The sequence below is a fragment of the Gobio gobio genome (assembly GCF_949357685.1).
Source record: "Gobio gobio genome assembly, chromosome: 23".
Taxonomy (NCBI): Eukaryota; Metazoa; Chordata; class Actinopteri; order Cypriniformes; family Gobionidae; genus Gobio; species Gobio gobio.
The window spans coordinates 31,140,779-31,160,359 of NC_137119.1; the positions used below are offsets into that span (position 1 = coordinate 31,140,779).

At 38.1% G+C, this 19,581-nt stretch overlaps 1 protein-coding gene across 1 annotated transcript in view; it reads left to right on the plus strand.

Moving 5' to 3' along the window:
• The window catches only part of ek1 (eph-like kinase 1), an 86,857-nt gene that overhangs the window by 66,466 nt on the left and 810 nt on the right, over positions 1-19,581 (plus strand). Inside the window, exons 12-17 of the mRNA XM_079805487.1 lie at positions 7,571-7,632; positions 10,878-11,087; positions 12,344-12,493; positions 13,479-13,672; positions 14,950-15,087; positions 16,645-19,581. The exon at positions 16,645-19,581 is cut by the window's right edge and continues 810 nt beyond it. Of these exons, the coding sequence (XP_079661613.1) occupies positions 7,571-7,632; positions 10,878-11,087; positions 12,344-12,493; positions 13,479-13,672; positions 14,950-15,087; positions 16,645-16,747 (857 nt within the window). The 3' untranslated portion in view covers positions 16,748-19,581. The remainder of the gene's footprint in view (positions 1-7,570; positions 7,633-10,877; positions 11,088-12,343; positions 12,494-13,478; positions 13,673-14,949; positions 15,088-16,644) is intronic.

Genomic DNA, 19,581 nt, shown 5'->3' on the forward strand with positions numbered 1-19,581 from the left:
AATCTTATCTTCAACAAAAACAAAATAGCATGGGTCATGAATATTCATTCAAATAAATATGTGTGACAATGTTTATATCGGTGCTTTTCTGCCCTACTTCTTCTGAATACAAATGTGCTACAACAATATGCCTTTGAAATTGCTTTTATCGCAATGAATTATCACACTAGCTGGTGACATAATGTCTTCAAAAAAAAGTCATAGATAACACATCATCATGGCGAGAGTAAGCTTAAATAGTTTGAAAGGAAAATAAACCTCATTGTTTTGTCTGTTTCATGAAGGCATCTTGCGTCTGTATTACCTCTGATTGCTTATATCGCCACTACGGAGAACCTGAAATTGATGCTCGCTCACTGCGCCCGGATGATAATGAGCGTGCTCATTATAATTTGCCAATTTATTGAGAATGCTGTCGCCATTGTGTGTGTTTCAGGGCTCCTATTGTCTGTGTTTGAAAAAGCAGTGTCTTGCAACAGGTGTTTGGGTCACTATTGAGTGGTAATTTCCTCTACAGATCTCTTTCCTCTTTCAAGCCTCTGTAGATTAGACTGGCAGGCGCTGTAACAAAAGGACCATCCATATTCATGCCAGCTGCATGAATATCGATAATACAAACATGTAATTGGATGTGAGTTTTGGGATGGATCATGAATATTCAATGTCACAAATATTAACATTAATCCTCTCGACGTTTCCTCCCAGTTCCTCTTACATGGGCAAAATGCTAATGGTGGCCTTTAGTTTGATTCGGTTCAAATAGTTAATTTTAATGTTGGCGGCAGAGAGCAGCTTTTTCCCCTCCGATTAAGTAAAAATACAGTAATTTTCTCCTTTTTAATTCTGTGCTGTTAGAACATAATTATGAGGTTATGAAAGTATTCATTCAACAGAAATGTCAGTAAAAGACTTATTGTAGGCTTGGAATGTCCAAAGGTGCACAGTGAGTTTTACATACATTTTTTTTTTCCGTTTTCATTTTTTTCTTCTGTAGGAGGGTTGCAACTAGCCTCGTCCTACCAAACTCTCGTACAGACTCTCCATTGACAAGCGTTAACTTCCTTGAAGGCGGATACTCTGTTGAAGTTTAAAACTATTGAATCTGCCCAGGGCCACTCTTGATCTGCCATAACCAATCGGTAACGTTTGGTCGTGACGTTAGTCATCTCAAACTAGCGCACGACATCAACATCATCGTTCTCAGCCACTCCCTCTGTTCGCTGATTGGACCGGTTAGAATTTGACTGGAGAAAACAATCCCAGACGGAGTACTGGGATTTCTGACCCAAATTATTATTATTTTTAAATGTTAAAAATCGTAGCCTTATCGGAATGGTCCGAAACTTGGTGACTTGATTGGTACTTGGTATATGTACACTTGGTATATTGGGGACAGGATTTGAAAAGTCTAAGTGGTCATAAAAAAAAATGTGCACTCAGGACCTTCGGGTCAAAAATGACCCCCATAGGAAATGAATGGGAAATTGGCAAAAATATGAAAATACAGAGTTTTTTTTGTGCATAGAATCTACAAATCAGCCAGGAAGCAGAAAAAAAGGACTCAAAAGTGAAGGGGTAAATCTCTAAAACATCAAGAGTGCAAAACAGACAAAAAAAACTCACACACAAAAAAAACACAATTAGCTTTTGGAATGGCACGCGTTAATTTGTGTGTGCGTGTGTTTTTGTGTGTATAAGTGTGTGTGTGTGTGAGTTTTTTTGTCTGTTTTGCACTTTGATGTTTTAGAGATTCACCCCTTCACTGTTGAGTCCTTTTTTTCTGCATCCTGGCTGATTTGTAAATTGTATGCATAAAAAAAACTAATTTCCCATTCATTTCCTATGGGGGTCATTTTTGACCCGAAGGTCCTGAATGTGACTATTTTTTTTTTTTACGACCACTTAGACTTTTCAAATCCTGTCCCCAATTTTTTGGGGTGTTCATATACCAAGTACCAATAAAGTCACCAAGTTTCGGACCATTCCGATGAAGCTAGGTTTTTTTTTTTTTTTTTTTTTATAAAACGCAAGATCCACTATAGTGATAAAAACTATCCACTATAGTTCATAAATGAAGAACCCCAGAGGGTTAAACCAGGCTAGGTTGCAACTGGAGTGACCAAAAAAAAAAAAAAATACAATTATATATATTTATTGGCCAGTCCAGATGCAACCCTCTATATATACACATTTATATACACATACAATTTTATATATTATTATATTATAAATATATAGGATGGCTACAAAATGGCTGGACATGTAAAGTTGCTCGAAACGCCATGTATTATGCTAATACATGCAAGGCATGCATTCCCTCATTTAGAACACTCCTGATTTAAAAACAAATCGAATAACAATAAGAACATAATTACGTATGAATTTACCCATGGAGAGTTGCATGAGAACCCTTTCTTTGCGCATATGTAAACACTTGTATGTAATTATTAGCAAACGAGGCTCAATGAAACTATCAGATTATCTTCCATCTTGCTCTTTCTGCCACTAAACTAATACGACACACGTGTGTGCGTGTGTCGGTTTGCGAACGTGTCCTCTTCCACCACTGATTGGGTGAGATTTGATAGCCGGAGTAATTTCACAGGTCACAGATCAGCCTGATGGCGTAGGGGATGGGGATAGGAGAGGTCAGCGACCCCTCGCACTGCATTACAGAAGCAGCTGTCAATCCAGCCCCCTCCTCGTACGCACAGACTAATCACGGCGCTGATGGAGCCGAGCGGAGATGCATTAAAGAGGCTGAAGAGTGTTTATGCTGCCTGATGGAGCAACGGCGAGATAGACAAAGAGTTTTTTGCGCTGTAATATGAAAAGCATCTGTCACGTAACATAGCTTTTCGGAGAGGCGCTCTATCATTACCACCTCAGACGGAAAAAATTAGACCGTGATTGAGCTTTTTGTAATGCAAATGTGTCAGCAGCTCAGAGAATGAAATCAGAATAGACCTTAATGCCCCATTCAGTTCTTTATCCCCCATCTTTACAAAAACACAGAGCTGTCATCGTCTCTATTATAAACCCATTGTGCATCTAACCATCAGATTAGCGGACTCCAGTCTACTATCTGATACCGTTCGCTATCCACGGTTGTATTTTAAGGTTCATTCCAGCTGAGTCCTCAAGAAAAGTTTTTTGTGCCGTCAACAGCGGGAACAATGGATAAGAGAATGTCATTTCTAAATCATTGAAAGTATTGCTTTGTTCGGAGTAATGTGTGCTTTTAAGCTAGAGCTTAACTTGTTTTGAACCGGAGCATTCCTTTATCCTCTGATATTTAACGAAAAATTGCTGTCATTTCATCAAAAGCCCCCGCAGCATGTGATTGCAGATGAAATACATAGTACATACTGAAGTTGCAGGTTTAATCTAAATCACCTTTTTCAGATTGCCTTAAATACATGAATGCATTCCTTGCTTCTGGGATAATGACCATAATTACAACCTTTCAACAGCAGTTAGGCGCTTGGAGTAGATCGGCCCACCGCAGGACGTAACATGCTTATTGCCTTGTTTTAATCATGGCCGTTTGAGTCTCTGTGTGTGTGTGTGTGTGTGTGTGTGTGTGTGTGTGTGTGTGTGTGTGTGTGTGTGTGTGTGTGTGTGTGTGTGTGTGTGTGTGTGTGTGTGTGTGTGTGTGTGTGTGCTGTTTAATTGGACCGCTCCTAAAACCGCTGCGACATCAATCACCCTTAAACGTGAACGCATGGATAAGTAGCTAGGTAATTTAATTAACAAACTTATCAGTTGAACCATCAGCCATTTCTTAAGAAGCTGAACGGCTAGAAATATACGGCAGTTTGATAGTGTGAGCATCAGCCATGTCAGAGAGAGGTTGTGGTTTATGTTTGAATGCGCTCTGTTTTTCCTTTCTGGTGGCCAAAGGTTTGTAGGTTGAGGCATGGAGGCCACGTTACCCTCCTAGCTCACTGTCAAAGTCATTTGTCCCACGTTGATAAGCTAATGCGTGATCCGTTCGGATATCCTTCACCACGCTTGTCGTGTGACATCATCTCTAAAGGGCGTGACCAATACATGTGTGATGTACTTACAGTGACAGCTAGGACATACAGTGCAAGCCCCGTTGGTTTGAAACCACAAACAGTAACATCTTAGGCCTTGGTGCTATAAATAGCTTGTTAGGCCGAATGGGGTTTTATTGGATTCAATTTCTTTGTGCTTTGCTGAAGTGGAGATTACAAAACCATAATGAAACCATTGACTCTTCGCTTCTAGCCTCACCCGCAAATCTCCAGTCTGCAGGCTTAAACTGTATCTTGAAATTGACAGGGCAGATGTCTTGTTAACTTTGTCCTCGAGGTCGTCTACTTGGATTTTCTTTTTACTTTGTGTATTGCAGCTAGAAATGGGCAAAAGTCACAACGCCATGGCGGTAACTACTTTAAAGGGGATGCAACATTTCCAAGATTTTGCCATACAAAACTAAAACTGTCTAATAGCTAAAGCATATAATGATTAAAGCACAGCTGCTAAAATATCAAAGTGTTATAATATATAAAATATATATTATAATATATAAAATACGAATTTATTTATTTAATAAGAAAATGCATGCATATTAACCGGACCATCCTGATTTTATTTTCTGTTCATTTTCATTCTATTTAATTTATATATATATTTTAAAGGAACGCTCCACTATTTTTAAAAAAGGCAAATTGTCCAACTGCCCTTGAGTTAAACAGTTGAGTTGTACCGTTTTTCAAATTCATTCAGCCGATCTCTGGGTCAGGCGGTAGCACTTTTAGCATAGCTTAGCATAGATCACTGAATCTGATTAGACCGTTAGCATCTCGCTCAAAAATGACCAAAGAGTTTCGATATTTTTCCTATTTAAAACTTGACTCTTCTGTAGTTGAAAAATGAAAAGTTGTGATTTTCTCGGCCTATATGGCTAGGAGCTGTACTCTCATTCCTGCGTAATAATTAAGGAATTAATCATCAGGCGCTGCGTAATATCATTGCGCCTGCTGCACCTATGGTACGACAGCAAAGTTCCTTGATTATTACGCAATAATGAGAGTATCACAACTTTTCATTTTCCGTCGGTCTTCGTACACGATGTAACTACAGAAGAGTCAAGTTTTAAATAAGAAAAATATCGATACTCTTTTGTCATTTTTGAGCGAGATGCTAACGGTCTAATCAGATTCAATGGTCTATGCTAAGCTATGCTAAAAGTGTTACCGCCTGACCCGCAGATCGGCTGAATGGATTCGAAAACGGAAAAACTCAACTGTTTAACTCTAGGGGAGTAGGAAAATTAGCCTATTTTCAAAAAATTTGGAGTGTTCCTTTAAGGGAAAAAAAAGAATGAAAACAAAAATGTAAATTTACAGGAACAATATCATATATATTAATACATTTCACATATCATATGCAATAAGTGAGAAGAAACATAACTTTTTGACCTCAATAACAAAATAGTAAAATGGAAAAATTGGTCATGATTTATTTACATGATTATGATTTATTGGTCATGGTTTTATCTAGAAAATGCATAAATATTAACTGGGCCAGCCTGATGCCAGGCTATATATATAATATAATATAATATATTAGTGCTGGGCAAATTAACGCGTTAACGCGAGCGATTCATTTTTTTATTTTAACGCATTAAAAATATTTATTGCAATTAATGCAGCGTTCGTTTTTAATTACATTTTTGCCTAGCGTTACATTATATGATCATGCTCTTATTCATGTAAATGCTTTTAAACCATCTAAGCGTGACAAGACAAAAGAGAACACTGTATGTCAATCGCCTGTCTGTATGGCTGCGTCTCAAACAGATCCTTAGTTGCGCCAGTCTCGTGCACACATCAAGTTCTCTTTCGCTCTTGAACAAACAATAACAACAACACAGAGAATGTTGCTAAAATGCCAGTTTTGTCGAGTATTCTCATTATAGGAGTCTTAAATGAGTTAAATAATGTCTTAAATGAACATGAGAAAATGAGATGCGCGGGACAACGTCAGATCCACGTCATGTTTGGCAGCGGCCGATCTTAAAGTGACAGCAGCACTGATGATGTCTGTCATTAATGTTCATCAAAGAACAAAGGTAACAGAGAAAAGATGATTCATCTATATTTAATTTATTATGTATGCAAGAAAGGTGTTTGATAACTATTACATTTCTGTATATGTCTACAGGGAAGGCCACAGGTAAAAATAACATTTATTATAATGGGTTTATTATAAAAGATTGTTTTAAGTTCACTTAAATTAAAAGTAGTTTTTTTAAAGCCTAATAAATGTTGAAATTGATAGCTTTCAGTTATACTGTAATGTAACGTCATTAATGTTTCATAGAGACATTAGTATCAGTGATACTGGCCTTCATTCATAAAAAAGATGCCATTACAACACATATTTAAAATATGCTGTCTTTAAATTGTTTCTACATTAATTTGGAGAGTAACTGAAATTATTACAATATCAAAATATTAAAAACTTGGAATTAATCGTGATTAATTACAGAAAACATATATTTATATTAATTTACACTAATTTACAGAAACAATCCCCATGTAGCAAATTGAGGTTACATTGTTCCTTCAATAACACAATGATGATACCTCAAGGATCATCTTTTTGCAGCGTTCAAACCTACTGTATATCCTTTTTGTCACCAGTCCAGATTATTAGCCGCTAGGCACAACATAAAGGGCTCCACAAAGAAATGGTGAACATCTCAAGGGGTAAACGTCCTCTCATGTTGACGTGTGTCTGGTGCCCCGAGGTGAACGCTTCTGCCGTACGGTACATCCATCAAGCATCTCTGATAATCAGGATGGATTAGCATGTACTCTTCCCTGTCACTTGCGAGGTGAGAAGGGGGTCTCTCTGATTGACAGTGTGTTATTTGGGTGGAATCAGGGGAGAATTTTTAATCACTTTGAGGAACGCAGGTGCGAGCTCCCCATATGTGCCTCTTGCAGCTGTGTCTGCAACATAGCGGAGAGGTGAACACTTTTCCCATTAGCAGATCTTTAAACCCCTTCTTCTTCTTCTTCAACCCCCCCACCCAGCACCCCCCCCCCCCCACCCCCACCCCCCTCCAGGGCAATTAATCACAGCACCCCCTAGAAGCATCCCCCACACCCCCCTCATCATCCTTCCTCCTAAAGGAACTCATTACCATTTTAGGTATTTCTGGACAAAGATATTCTCAGTGGACAGCTCGCTCTAATTATCTGCCTGACTGTTATTGAGAGCTTTGATTAGGGGCTGTCACTATGAGTAACAGGCAGCAGGTAGAGGCGAAGGAAAGCCGGGACGAGGGTCTGTGAAGTCGCAGGAAGTGGGGGAGGTGTCCGCTCTCTTTATCTGCGTGTTTTTCTGTCAACTTGTAAATGAATTAAATATAGGACACAAAGCACCAGCCTCTTCCTGCCTCTCCGCTGTGTCTTTTCTTATTCGCTTGTGAAAAAAATGGAACGTCTTTCTCTCGCTTCGGCTCTCTCTCTCTCTATTTTCAGCAATATTTCACACTTCCCACTTTGTCTCCTTGTTTTCTGTCCCTTAGGTAAGCCTGTGATGATAGTGACAGAGTACATGGAAAATGGATCTTTGGACACTTTTTTGAAGGTGAGCATGCTCTATTTTGCTGTGAATGACGAAGGCCTATTTGCACCAAAGGAAATGCTGTGAAATATCACAGGAACACAAAGCAATCTTCTGGCTCTTCCAGATCGGGCTTGACAACTCGCGTGTTCACACCTCTCTATGCCTGTTTTTTTTTCTTTGTGTCCCTCAGCTTGTGTTCTCCTACACAGCTCAGACCACCATTATTTATGCTAGTTTGGGATTCCATGATGTTCATGAGAAAATCTTATCTGCTGGAGATAGTCGACCAGCATGGTCTTTCTGATAAAGTTGGTCAAGCTAGCTTAGAAGATTGATGGAGACACTAGCCACAGGGGCTTTTAAACTTTTTGATGCCAAATACTGTATTTAAATATCCCTTCCTAAAATATTAAGGCAGATATACATTTTCCTTTTATATGAACCCTTTTATATTATGAGAAAAATTTAAAGAATTATATTATAGAGGCAACATTATTTCTGAAATTAAATAATTTGCTTTATACAAAGCAAATTATTGAAATATTATTTTGAAAGAATTTCATTTGTATTGTGTTGACAGAGTAACCAAAATATCAAATAAGTCAAGAGTAAGAATAAGCCAAAATGTCAATATTTGAAAAAAATATCTATATATATATATATATATATACATACATACATGCAGACATGCAGACAGGCAGACAGGCAGACAGGCAGACAGACATGACAGACATGACAGACATGACAGACATGACAGACATGACAGACATGACATACATGACATACATGACATACATGACATACATTACTTACACACATACATACATGACATACATACATACATACATGACAGACATGACATACATGACATGCATTACTTACATACATACATACATACATGCATACATACATACATACATGCATACATGACAAACATACATACATACATGACATACATACATACATGACAGACAGACAGACAGACAGACAGACAGGCAGACAGGCAGACAGGCAGACAGGCAGGCAGGCAGGCAGGCAGACAGACAGACAGACAGACATGACATGCATGACATGCATGACATGCATGACATACATGACATACATGACATACATACATACATACAGACATACATTACTTACACACATACATACATGACATACATACATACATGACAGACATGACATACATGACATGCATTACTTACATACATACATACATACATACATACATGCATACATACATACATACATACATACATGACAAACATACATACATGACATACATACATACATGACATGCATACATACATGACAGACATGACATACATGACATGCATTACTTACATACATGCATACATGCATACATACATACATACATACAGTCAAACCAAAATGTATTCAGACACCTTCAACGTCTTCTCACATTATTTAGGAAATGGTAATAAAATATGACAAGAACTCAGAGTTAAACTGTGTCAGAACAAATTCATCTTGATAATCTCAGATAACTTTAATAGAAAGGTATGTAATGGATTACAATCAACCAGTCAGCTGTTAAATTTAAGTACACAATTAGATAATACCAATTTAAGTCAACCAATGACCAAGCAATGCTTCATTTTGTTCAGTCTGTGGAGTAAAAGGTCACATTAGAAATTAAAGAAAAAGCGCTTACGCAAAACATGGTCAGGTCTCTTTCGCTCTTGAACAAACAATAACAACAACACAGAGAATGTTGCTAAAATGCCAGTTTTGTCGAGTATTCTCATTATAGGAGTCTTAAATGAGTTAAATAATGTCTTAAATGAACATGAGAAAATGAGATGCGCGGGACAACGTCAGATCCACGTCATGTTTGGCAGCGGCCGATCTTAAAGTGACAGCAGCACTGATGATGTCTGTCATTAATGTTCATCAAAGAACAAAGGTAACAGAGAAAAGATGATTCATCTATATTTAATTTATTATGTATGCAAGAAAGGTGTTTGATAACTATTACATTTCTGTATATGTCTACAGGGAAGGCCACAGGTAAATATAACATTTATTATAATGGGTTTATTATAAAAGATTGTTTTAAGTTCACTTAAATTAAAAGTAGTTTTTTTAAAGCCTAATAAATGTTGAAATTGATAGCTTTCAGTTATACTGTAATGTAACGTCATTAATGTTTCATAGAGACATTAGTATCCAGTCAGCTGTTAAATTTAAGTACACAATTAGATAATACCAATTTAAGTCAACCAATGACCAAGCAATGCTTCATTTTGTTCAGTCTGTGGAGTAAAAGGTCACATTAGAAATTAAAGAAAAAGCGCTTACGCAAAACATGGTCAGGTCAAAGTGTCTGAATAATTTTGGTCCCAAATTTTTACACATTTTGCTGGTATGCTGTATATGTTATTTCACAGTTTACTTTATTTTATACTATCCTCACTTACATAAATGATCAAAAATTGGTCACTGAGCACAAAATGAAGCTTCTACCATGGCCATCCCAGTTCCCTGACCTGAACACTATAAAATGATTGGGGTGAACTGAAAAGAAGAAGCGCCAACATGGATCTGGGAATGTGACGGATCTGGAGAGATTTTGTATAGAGGAATTGTCTCTGAAGTGTTCTCCAAACTCATCAGGCATTATAGAAGACGACTCAGAGCTGTTATCTTGGGAAAAGCTGGTTGCAAAAAGTATTGAACAAAAGGGTATGATTAATTGTGAGCAATGTGTATTAGAGAAAAACATTTATTTTTATGAGAATTTTTTATTCGCCGATGAAAGATTAGATTTTTGTACATTTAAAAAATAAAAGATCAAAAGGATTAACGATGCAGATTTATTTTCACAGCTGCCTTTGGTCATATTTACCATCCCAGTACTTTTTTCTGTGGACCCCGGTTTGATGACCCTTGCACTAACACACCAGCATCTCGGTATTGCCCCAATATTACCATACAGTTAACAAACAAAACATCTCGTTTTCTTGCCAGAGGGTATAATGAAACATCATAATTAGGTTAGTTGGTTACTTACTTGCCATTACTCGCATAAAAAGCCTGAATGATTATACAGTCATTGCAGTTAATAGCTCATGCCCTGCAACATGTGAGCAACACTTTTTTTAATTAGAGCCAATGAATTATGAATTACTCACGAGACACATTCAAACCTGACCGACTGTGCCAGGATCCACAGAGGTTGAACACGGCAGACAATAAGGCCACAGGGATGAGATTTTGACATGAGAACTCTTCATTTTGTTTAGAAACACGACGGGCAGTTTGCGGGGATCCAGCTGGTGGGAATGATGCGTGGGATAGCCGCGGGGATGCAGTACCTCTCAGAGATGAACTACGTGCACCGGGATTTGGCAGCACGGAACATTCTGGTGAACGGAAACCTGGTGTGTAAAGTGTCTGACTTCGGGCTGTCGCGTGTGCTAGAGGACGATCCAGAGGCGGCGTATACTACAAGGGTGAGAGATCATGCTTCTGCTCTGGATGTTTGCTTCTCTGGGTCTCTGGTCTCATTTTAACTGGATTTACTATGCAACGTTTTTGTTGTGATATGTTAACGTTAAAAAATAGACATATAATGTGATTTGCACAGACATGGCGAGATATATTCTTGCTGACCTGTAGTCTGGAAATGAGGTCATGAGGACTGTCATAGCAGCTATCCAGACTGATGGATGGCTAAACATCCACTGTGTGTGTGTGTGTGTGTGTGTGTGTGTGTGTGTGTGTGTGTGTGTGTGTGTGTGTGTGTGTGTGTGTGTGTGTGTGTGTGTGTGTGTGTGTGTGTGTGTGTGTGTGTGTGTGTGTGTGTGTGTGTGTGTGTGTGTGTGTGTGTGTGTGTGTGTGTGTGTGTGTGTGTGTGTGTGTGTGTGTGTGTGTGTGTGTGTGTGTGTGTGTGTGTGTGTGTGTGTGTGTGTGTGTGTGTGTGTGTGTGTGTGTGTGTGTGTGTGTGTGTGTGTGTGTGTGTGTGTGTGTGTGTGTGTGTGTGTGTGTGTGTGTGTGTGTGTGTGTGTGTGTGTGTGTGTGTGTGTGTGTGTTACTCACTACCTGCCTATGAAAGCATTTGTACATGTTTTTTTTTTTTAAAGATCAGTATAAAATAAAGTTCGGTTCAGCATTCTAGAGCAAAATTACCAATCAATGGATCTTTTAAAGGGGACCTAGTATGCCCTTTTTCAAAGTCTTTGAGGTCTACAAGAATAGGTTTTCATGCTTGAATGATAAAAAAACACCTTATTTTTCACTCATTTTACATTGTTACAGCACCTCTCTTCCCAGTTCCCAAACGCAATATTCTCTGATTGGTCAGCTGGACCAGTGTGTTATGATTGGTCAAACACTTTAAGCGTGTTTCAGAAATGTTACTCCCCTTACCATAACCATGAGTTACAACACACTACTATCGCAACTCAACATAATGAGGCTTTTTTTTTTACATTTTTAACTTTCGTTAGTGTGTTATGTTGCTGTTTGAGGATGAAAAAGACCCCTTTAATAGAAAGACTTAATTTACCACAGCTGCCATATTGCATATTTACATTTAAAAAATAGCTTATGTTTAAAATGGCTTATGTTAAGCCGCCTCAACTTAAAAATAGCTTTACTATTGTAAACTGGGTGGTTTTAAAAGTAGCAATCGCTGGTGATCACTTAGTTTTGCAATTTGTAGCAAAACTACAACTGCTAACCTGATTTTGTCCGTTGTTTTTTTTAGGGGGGTAAGATTCCCATTCGATGGACAGCCCCTGAGGCCATCACCTACAGGAAGTTCACATCAGCCAGTGACGTGTGGAGTTACGGCATTGTCATGTGGGAGGTGATATCCTATGGGGAACGACCGTACTGGGAAATGTCCAATCAGGATGTGAGTAAATTCTTCATTTAAATGTTACCACAGTTGCATTGCACAAGGGACTAGTTGCAAAGGCAATATTTGTTTTTCATTTTTTTATTGTATTATTTTATTCCAGCTTTCCTTCAGCTTTTCTTTTTAATCGTTTTTTTAGTTAACAATAACAATACTGGTAACCATGCCATTGACCAGCATTTTGTTTTTAAATGTGCGAATCCTCATCAATTTGTGATATAAGACCTTTGCCAGAGAACTTCAGTGGACCTGGAATTTTAAAAAAACTCCCAGGCTTACGAAGGTAAAAAGATTAAATGCATCTGGAGGGTGAACATTTCCAGATTTCAATTCACAAGCCGCTTTAAAAGAGGGAATTTGAATCCGTGTCAGTGGGTTCCTGGCAGATTTTCCACACCAGAAACCATTTTCATTTATTTATCTTCACCTTGGGAAGAGATCTTTGCTTGGGATTTGAAAAGAGTCTGCTCGGGAGAGAGATTGAGACATTTGGGAATGATTCGAGACTGTATACATGTTAAACTGGAGCACAAAAACATTTGCATGCTTGTTAGCGGATGCACTTTTATTGTGTCGAGGGAACGGAACTTGAAAGTTCCATTCATGGCGTAAACCACAAAATCCATCTGTCTTCCTTCCTTTGCCATGGTAACAGGCAATGGTGCGTTTCAACGGTTTACAGTCTTCCAGGCAAGAGTTAAGATAATATGAATGTTTGCATCAGGCTAGTTTATTCTTTCCCTTACGGCGGTATCATTTCATAAAAGGGACGAAATTAAACAGCTCTCCTTTGCGCTAACAAAGACTCTCTCCAAATCTCATTCTCACTTCACAGTCACAGATGGGTAAAAAAAATGAATTAATCTAACCCCACACAAAAGCTAAATGCATTAAGCGAATGAATAAATCCGCTCCGTATTCATGAAGCGTATACGCTTCTAATAAATGTATGATTTTTAATGTGGAATCTTCTTCCCTCCAGGTGATAAAAGCTATAGATGAAGGCTACAGGCTACCGGCTCCAATGGACTGTCCGGTGGTGCTTCACCAGCTCATGCTAGACTGCTGGGAAAAGAACCGCAGCGATCGGCCCAAATTCGGGCAGATTGTCAACACCCTGGACAGGCTGATCCGGAACCCAAGCAGCCTGAAGCAGCTGGCCAACACTGCAGTCTGGTGAGCCAAATGCCCTCCACGGATTAGATCTGAATTTAATAGAGGCGATCCGTTGGGATGTGTGCGGCGGTTTGTTCGGCACGAATGGTGTGTAATATATAACCCATGAACGTTATGATGTTTCTCAGGTGTGTGATTAAAATTGGAGGTGTTTTTTTGCAGTAATCCAATAAGTTCGAAATAAATGAAACAGATATCCGGCTAATCTAGATTGAAGCCAGATGTACATCTGTACAAACTTCTTACTTCCAGTGCATGTTCCTCTCAGTCGAGAGGGGGGTTTGAGGTGATATTGGCTGATATCTGATTGCTTGTCTATCCCTCTGCCGCATTTTGAGTGCTGCCAAATAGAAGGCAGATGGGCGCTGGATGGTTTAGACTGTGCTTGCCACAATTAAAGCCGAATGTGCAAACTGAATTTTCCCACAAACCAGTGGGAAGCTCCTGCCCCATGTCCCTGCCATTAAATAAAATGGGTTTAGATCTAAATTACTCAGGATTGTGTGCGCTATAATGGACGCTATGCAGCAGAGGGAGAGAGTGAAAGAGATATGGCTTGGCGCAATCTACTTCCCTTCTGGATCTGGAAAACCTTACATGTCCAGGCAATGATAAGCTTCTGATAAGCTTGATAAATACACACTCGAACAAATAAAAGAAGCTGGTTTATTACTCATGAAACAGTTATTTGTGTTTGTTTCAAAATGCTTACATCATGGCAACCTTATGTTCAAGTTATAAGCTATTAAAAACGCATGGATTTTAAATAAATCTAAATGGAATTTAACCAAAAACACCTAAAAAAAATGGATACAACTACCGGTCAAAAGTTTGGTCAATGTTGTTGAAATGCTCACCAAACAGCATTTTAGAATGATTTCTGAAGGATCATGTGACACTGAAGACTGGAGTAATGATGCTGAAATTTCAGATTTGCTTTCACAGGAATAAATGACATATTAAAATGGAAAACTGTTTTTTTTTAACTGTAGTAGTAATATATTATTACTGTAGTAATATATTATCATTAATATATAACGGTAGTAATATATTTCACAATATTACAGTTTTTCCTGTATTGTATTCCTGTATTTCAAATAAATGCAGCCTTGGTGACTGAGCATTTTAAAAACATTAAACTGGCAGTGTATATCAGACCCTACAGACCAATATAGAATGCTTTCTTCAAGACAATTCTGGCATATGTCATACTAGATGTGAAATGTCATGGGTATGTAACGCTGTTACTCTAACTGCACTTCCTCCTCCATCCACAGGGAGGACCCAGTGACTCCTGACGCGGGGGTCAGCACAGTGGAAGACTGGCTGGACTTGATTAAAATGGGTCAGTACAAGGAACAGTTCTCTGGCGCCGGCTATGTCACCCTGGACTCAGTTATGTACGTCAGCGCCAGGTAAACAAAAGCTACACACAGACCTCACAATTATGAGTTGAAGAGACTGTTCACAATGGTATATTAGCTTACTGCATACTGAGAATCAAACTGAGCATTTTATCTGTGCACAGTATACATACTGCAAAATATTATTCCGAAAATACCAGCTATATTTGAAATTGAAGACTAGATTACTACTTACTGCTCATTATACAGTGTATACTGCCTACTATTTTCCAAAAAAGTATTTAAGGCGTAGGCAATATTCAATGTTAAGCACTTCAAACAATAGCTTGCTCCCAGCGAGCAAAGACGTCTAATAGCCGTAAAAACGCAGCCCTGACGTCTAGGCTAAAACAAGGCAATTTTTGGGCTGTCACCATAGCCCAAGAATAGACTAGTCATCTAGAACATCAACATGTCAAAGAAATTAAACCAAACACCTTGTAATCACTGTTGACTTTGCTTATATGATGAAATATCATACATCTTAACCAAATTCAAGGTTATTTTGGCTAGAAGTGGGTTACTCATAGCCGGACTATATCGGGTCTATAGCTAAACGAGGTGGTGAAATGGCGGCTATTGCTTGCTGGGATGTTGTGATATGTCCTCATTGCGTTGCATGCTTATTTCATGCTTTTGTGTCGCATTTTTGTGTAAAATTATTAACGATCAAAATAAGTATGCGGCAGCAGTATGCTACATTGTTACATGACCTCATTACGAGTTATCGACTAGGAACTTGGAAGTTATTATCCATTTTATGTAAAAAACTACATTTTGGCAGTTTGAGTTCAACAATAAATGTTTAAAATTGCTGTAGTAATAATTAATCACACTGGAAATGGAAGGTTGAGTGGAGTGGAGTGCATTGCATTGTTCAGTACAATATGCGTGCTCTCAAAAAAATAGTTTAAAAATGGAGTTTTGCTAGCGATGCCATAGAAGAACCATTTTTTGTTCCTCAAAGAACCTCAGAGAGCAGTTCTTAAAGAATCATTGGCAACCCTTTAGTTTGGAGAACGCATATTCACTATTAACTATGACTTTTGCCTCAATAAGCTCATAATTTACTGCTTATTAATAGTTAGTAAGGTAGTTTTTGTAGCATTTAAGTTTAGGTATTGGGTAGGATTAAGGGATGTAGAATATGGTCATGCAAGATAAAGCATTAATATGTGCTTTATAAGTACTAATAAACAGTCAATATCCTAGTCATATGCATGCTAATAAGCAACTAGTTAATAGTTAGAACTGAAACCTAAATAAAGTTTTACTGAACCATTTTTTTCTTAGTGTAAAGAACATTTTAAAAATCTAAATAAATTTTTTCCACTGTAAAGAACCTTTTGTGTAATGGAAAGTTTCCATAGATGATAAAGGTTCTTCATGGAACCATAGATGCCAATAAAGAACCTTTATTTTATTTTTAAGAGTTTATTCAGAACATCTGCATACTTGGTTAACAACTGCATACTATACAAATAGTTTGAGTAGTATGCTAGAATGCTATTACAAACATAGCCACCCTTAGCTAAGGCATTTTCTTCTGTCTCTTTGTTTCTCTCACAGTGAACTGGATAAGATGGGTGTAGCACTGGCCGGCCATCAGAAAAAGATCCTGTCCAGTATCCAGTGTCTTCAGGCACAGCATGGGACTCAAGTTCAGGTATAGCACATCTCATCAACGCCCTCGACCTGTTCCGCTTCCAACGAAGAGGAGATTGGGAGCGTCCTTGCCACATGGAAGCGTCTCGCTGCAAAATGACTCTGTTTTATCTCTCTACCAGCACTGAAGTTCCTCAGCCCTACAGGAGAATGGGCTGGTACCTTCCCTTTTGTGAACAGCATCCAGGCAGTAGATCGCTTTGGATGTTTAAAAATTGTGGACTTTAACAGTGGATATTTATTGATCCAAGTGAAATAAGGACAAGAATCAACACCATGTGACATCACAGCACTGTGAACATCACGCTCAACTCCTCATTGTACAGAAGAAAGACCTTGAGAAGAAACACCGATTGTGTCTTGTGAATCTTTTAACTGTTTTGCGAGCAATTCCGGTTCGATTTTCTCCATTGAGACACTTAATGTGAACCGCGAGGATGAGGAAACCTTAAGCGAGATGTCCTTGAAAACTTGTGTATGTGGAAATAGTTTAGAAACGTTCAGTGAAAGACAGCTCGCCTTTAGAAAGCAATGAAGCACTGATGTCTCTTTCACACATACACACACACACATTTAAACGGTACATAGAAGTGCCGCTCCTTGACCCCGAATGCCACTCCGGCCTGCTCCCGTCAAGCCCTTGGCAGTGTCTTTGGAATATGTCAATTCCACCGTGGAGATCCCAGAGTTTGGAGAGCCCACGCTTGTCACTTTTGACAAGTTCTGACATCCGATGTGCAGCAACAGAGAAACATGAGACGTTTAAAGAATGAAAAGTATTGTTGCTTCAGAGACAGGACAGCGTGACGATGTCATGAAGAGGGCAGATGTTGTCCTTCCTTCACACTGGCAGCAGCTTTCGGACGTTTTCAACACGTTTATGTGGAGCCACTCCGTTTGATGTGGCTTTTCTTCTAATTTCATTGCATATTTAAAGTATTTCGCCTCATTACATGCGTTTCATCACGAACGCGAGCCGTTATGGACGTCTTTGTTGGAAGGAGACGGGATATGTGTTGAGATTTAAAACGAGGGAGATTTCATCCCTAAATCATCCTGGTGTTGATGGAGCTGCGCTCGGTGGACTGTTGAACCTGTATTTGTGTTGGACCCCTTTTAGCATACCGCTCTGATGGTTACTGAGCACTTGGTACCTTACGATTACATTTCCATATGATCTGATAACAAAATGGTGGGGCTTAAACATTTTAGCATACAATTTCCATGTCATTTCATGCACCATGTTCACAATCCCGTGTAAAAAGTTGTCCGCAACAGATGCTGGTGCTTTAAAAATAGGTTCGTCCTCCGTTTTCTGGTTTTCTCACCCCATGTTTCTTGGCAGTGCTTTGTTTTGCACTTGGAAATGGTGTGATTGAGGAAGAAAAGATTGTATTGCCGTAGAAATTGAGACATTGTACAGTGTTGGTTATTGTATTTGTACAGTAATGACTTAGTGTTTTGAAGGTTTTTGTCAGTTGTAAATTAAGGCAAGGTGGTAACTTTTATTTTAACCTTCAACTCTAGCTTTGAACAGACAAGGATTGTGAGGCTGTAGAATGTAATGGATAATTTAGCTTTATGGTGTTTGGGGAAAGCTAAGCATTCTCAGGATTGTTTTATTTTTGTCACGATTCAAAATGGCAGCAGATCAGACAGAATTGCCCACGCAGTTTTGTCGTCTACGGATTCACTTCCTGTTAGATGCCTTTCAGTTTCAGTGTTCTTATGTTTTGTCATCACAAGTCATTTCATTTACACGCTGCAATTGTCTTGTTTTCCAGTAAAAATCTAATATCTAAATATATGAACATAAAAATATCTAAACATAATACCTATAGGCTAATACTTTTTTTTCTGGCATGATTCCAAGAAGCTTTAATGGTTCTATGTTTAAAGTTTGCCAGTTGGATTAAAAAAAGTTTAATTGATAATATATTCTTTGAAACAAGTAATATTTTCTACAATCTACACTACTGGTCAGTAAGAAATGAATACTTATATTCAGCAAGGTTGTGTTAAATTGAACAAAACTACATTTTAACATATTTTAAATTGTATTCACTATACAATGTTACTGTTTTTGTTCAATGTTAATGTTACAAATAAATGCAGCCCTAGTGAGTATAAGAGAAAAAAATGTTACTGACCCCAATGTTTTGTATCTTATTTTATATTTATGAATATATCTTGTTTTAAGGATGTTTAGAAAACACAATTTATTGGAAAACAAGACGATAATGATTTTTTTTTTTTTGCAAACTATTTAGGTGAAACGGTATTGATTTAATAAGCACAACTTGAGCATTCATGCATTGATCAAACACATTTTTTTTTTTCATACAGTGTTTATAATATAGGCAGATATTCTAAATGATGCAGAAGCAACACAAATTTCTTCCCTCATTCTGGGACCTCTCTGGAAAAGTGTTCCTTCAGCTCATTGAGTTAAATTTAATTGAAACGATAACGAAGAATGTTTATTTCTTCCGAATATTTATTGATGAAAGTCAAGGTTATAATTGTAATAATGGGCGCATCTGCTCTGTGCTTTTAGTAATTCTTAATTAGGAGCTATTCCTAATTGTCAGATTACTGAAACATATGTGCCTATTCAGATTTGTAATTTCCCATGCGGCAACAATAACAGCGAATAATTTAATGAAGCAATGCAAAAAAGCATCTTCCGACCCGAAACAATACACTTTGAATCCTGGGAATCCTGAGTGATTTCAGAGTTCTCATTTTTCATGTTTTTAGTTTATAGCCCACTATTTACACAAAACAAACACCCGCAGTTTAATGCAGTAAACATTTTCTTTTGACATTCCTTTTCGATTT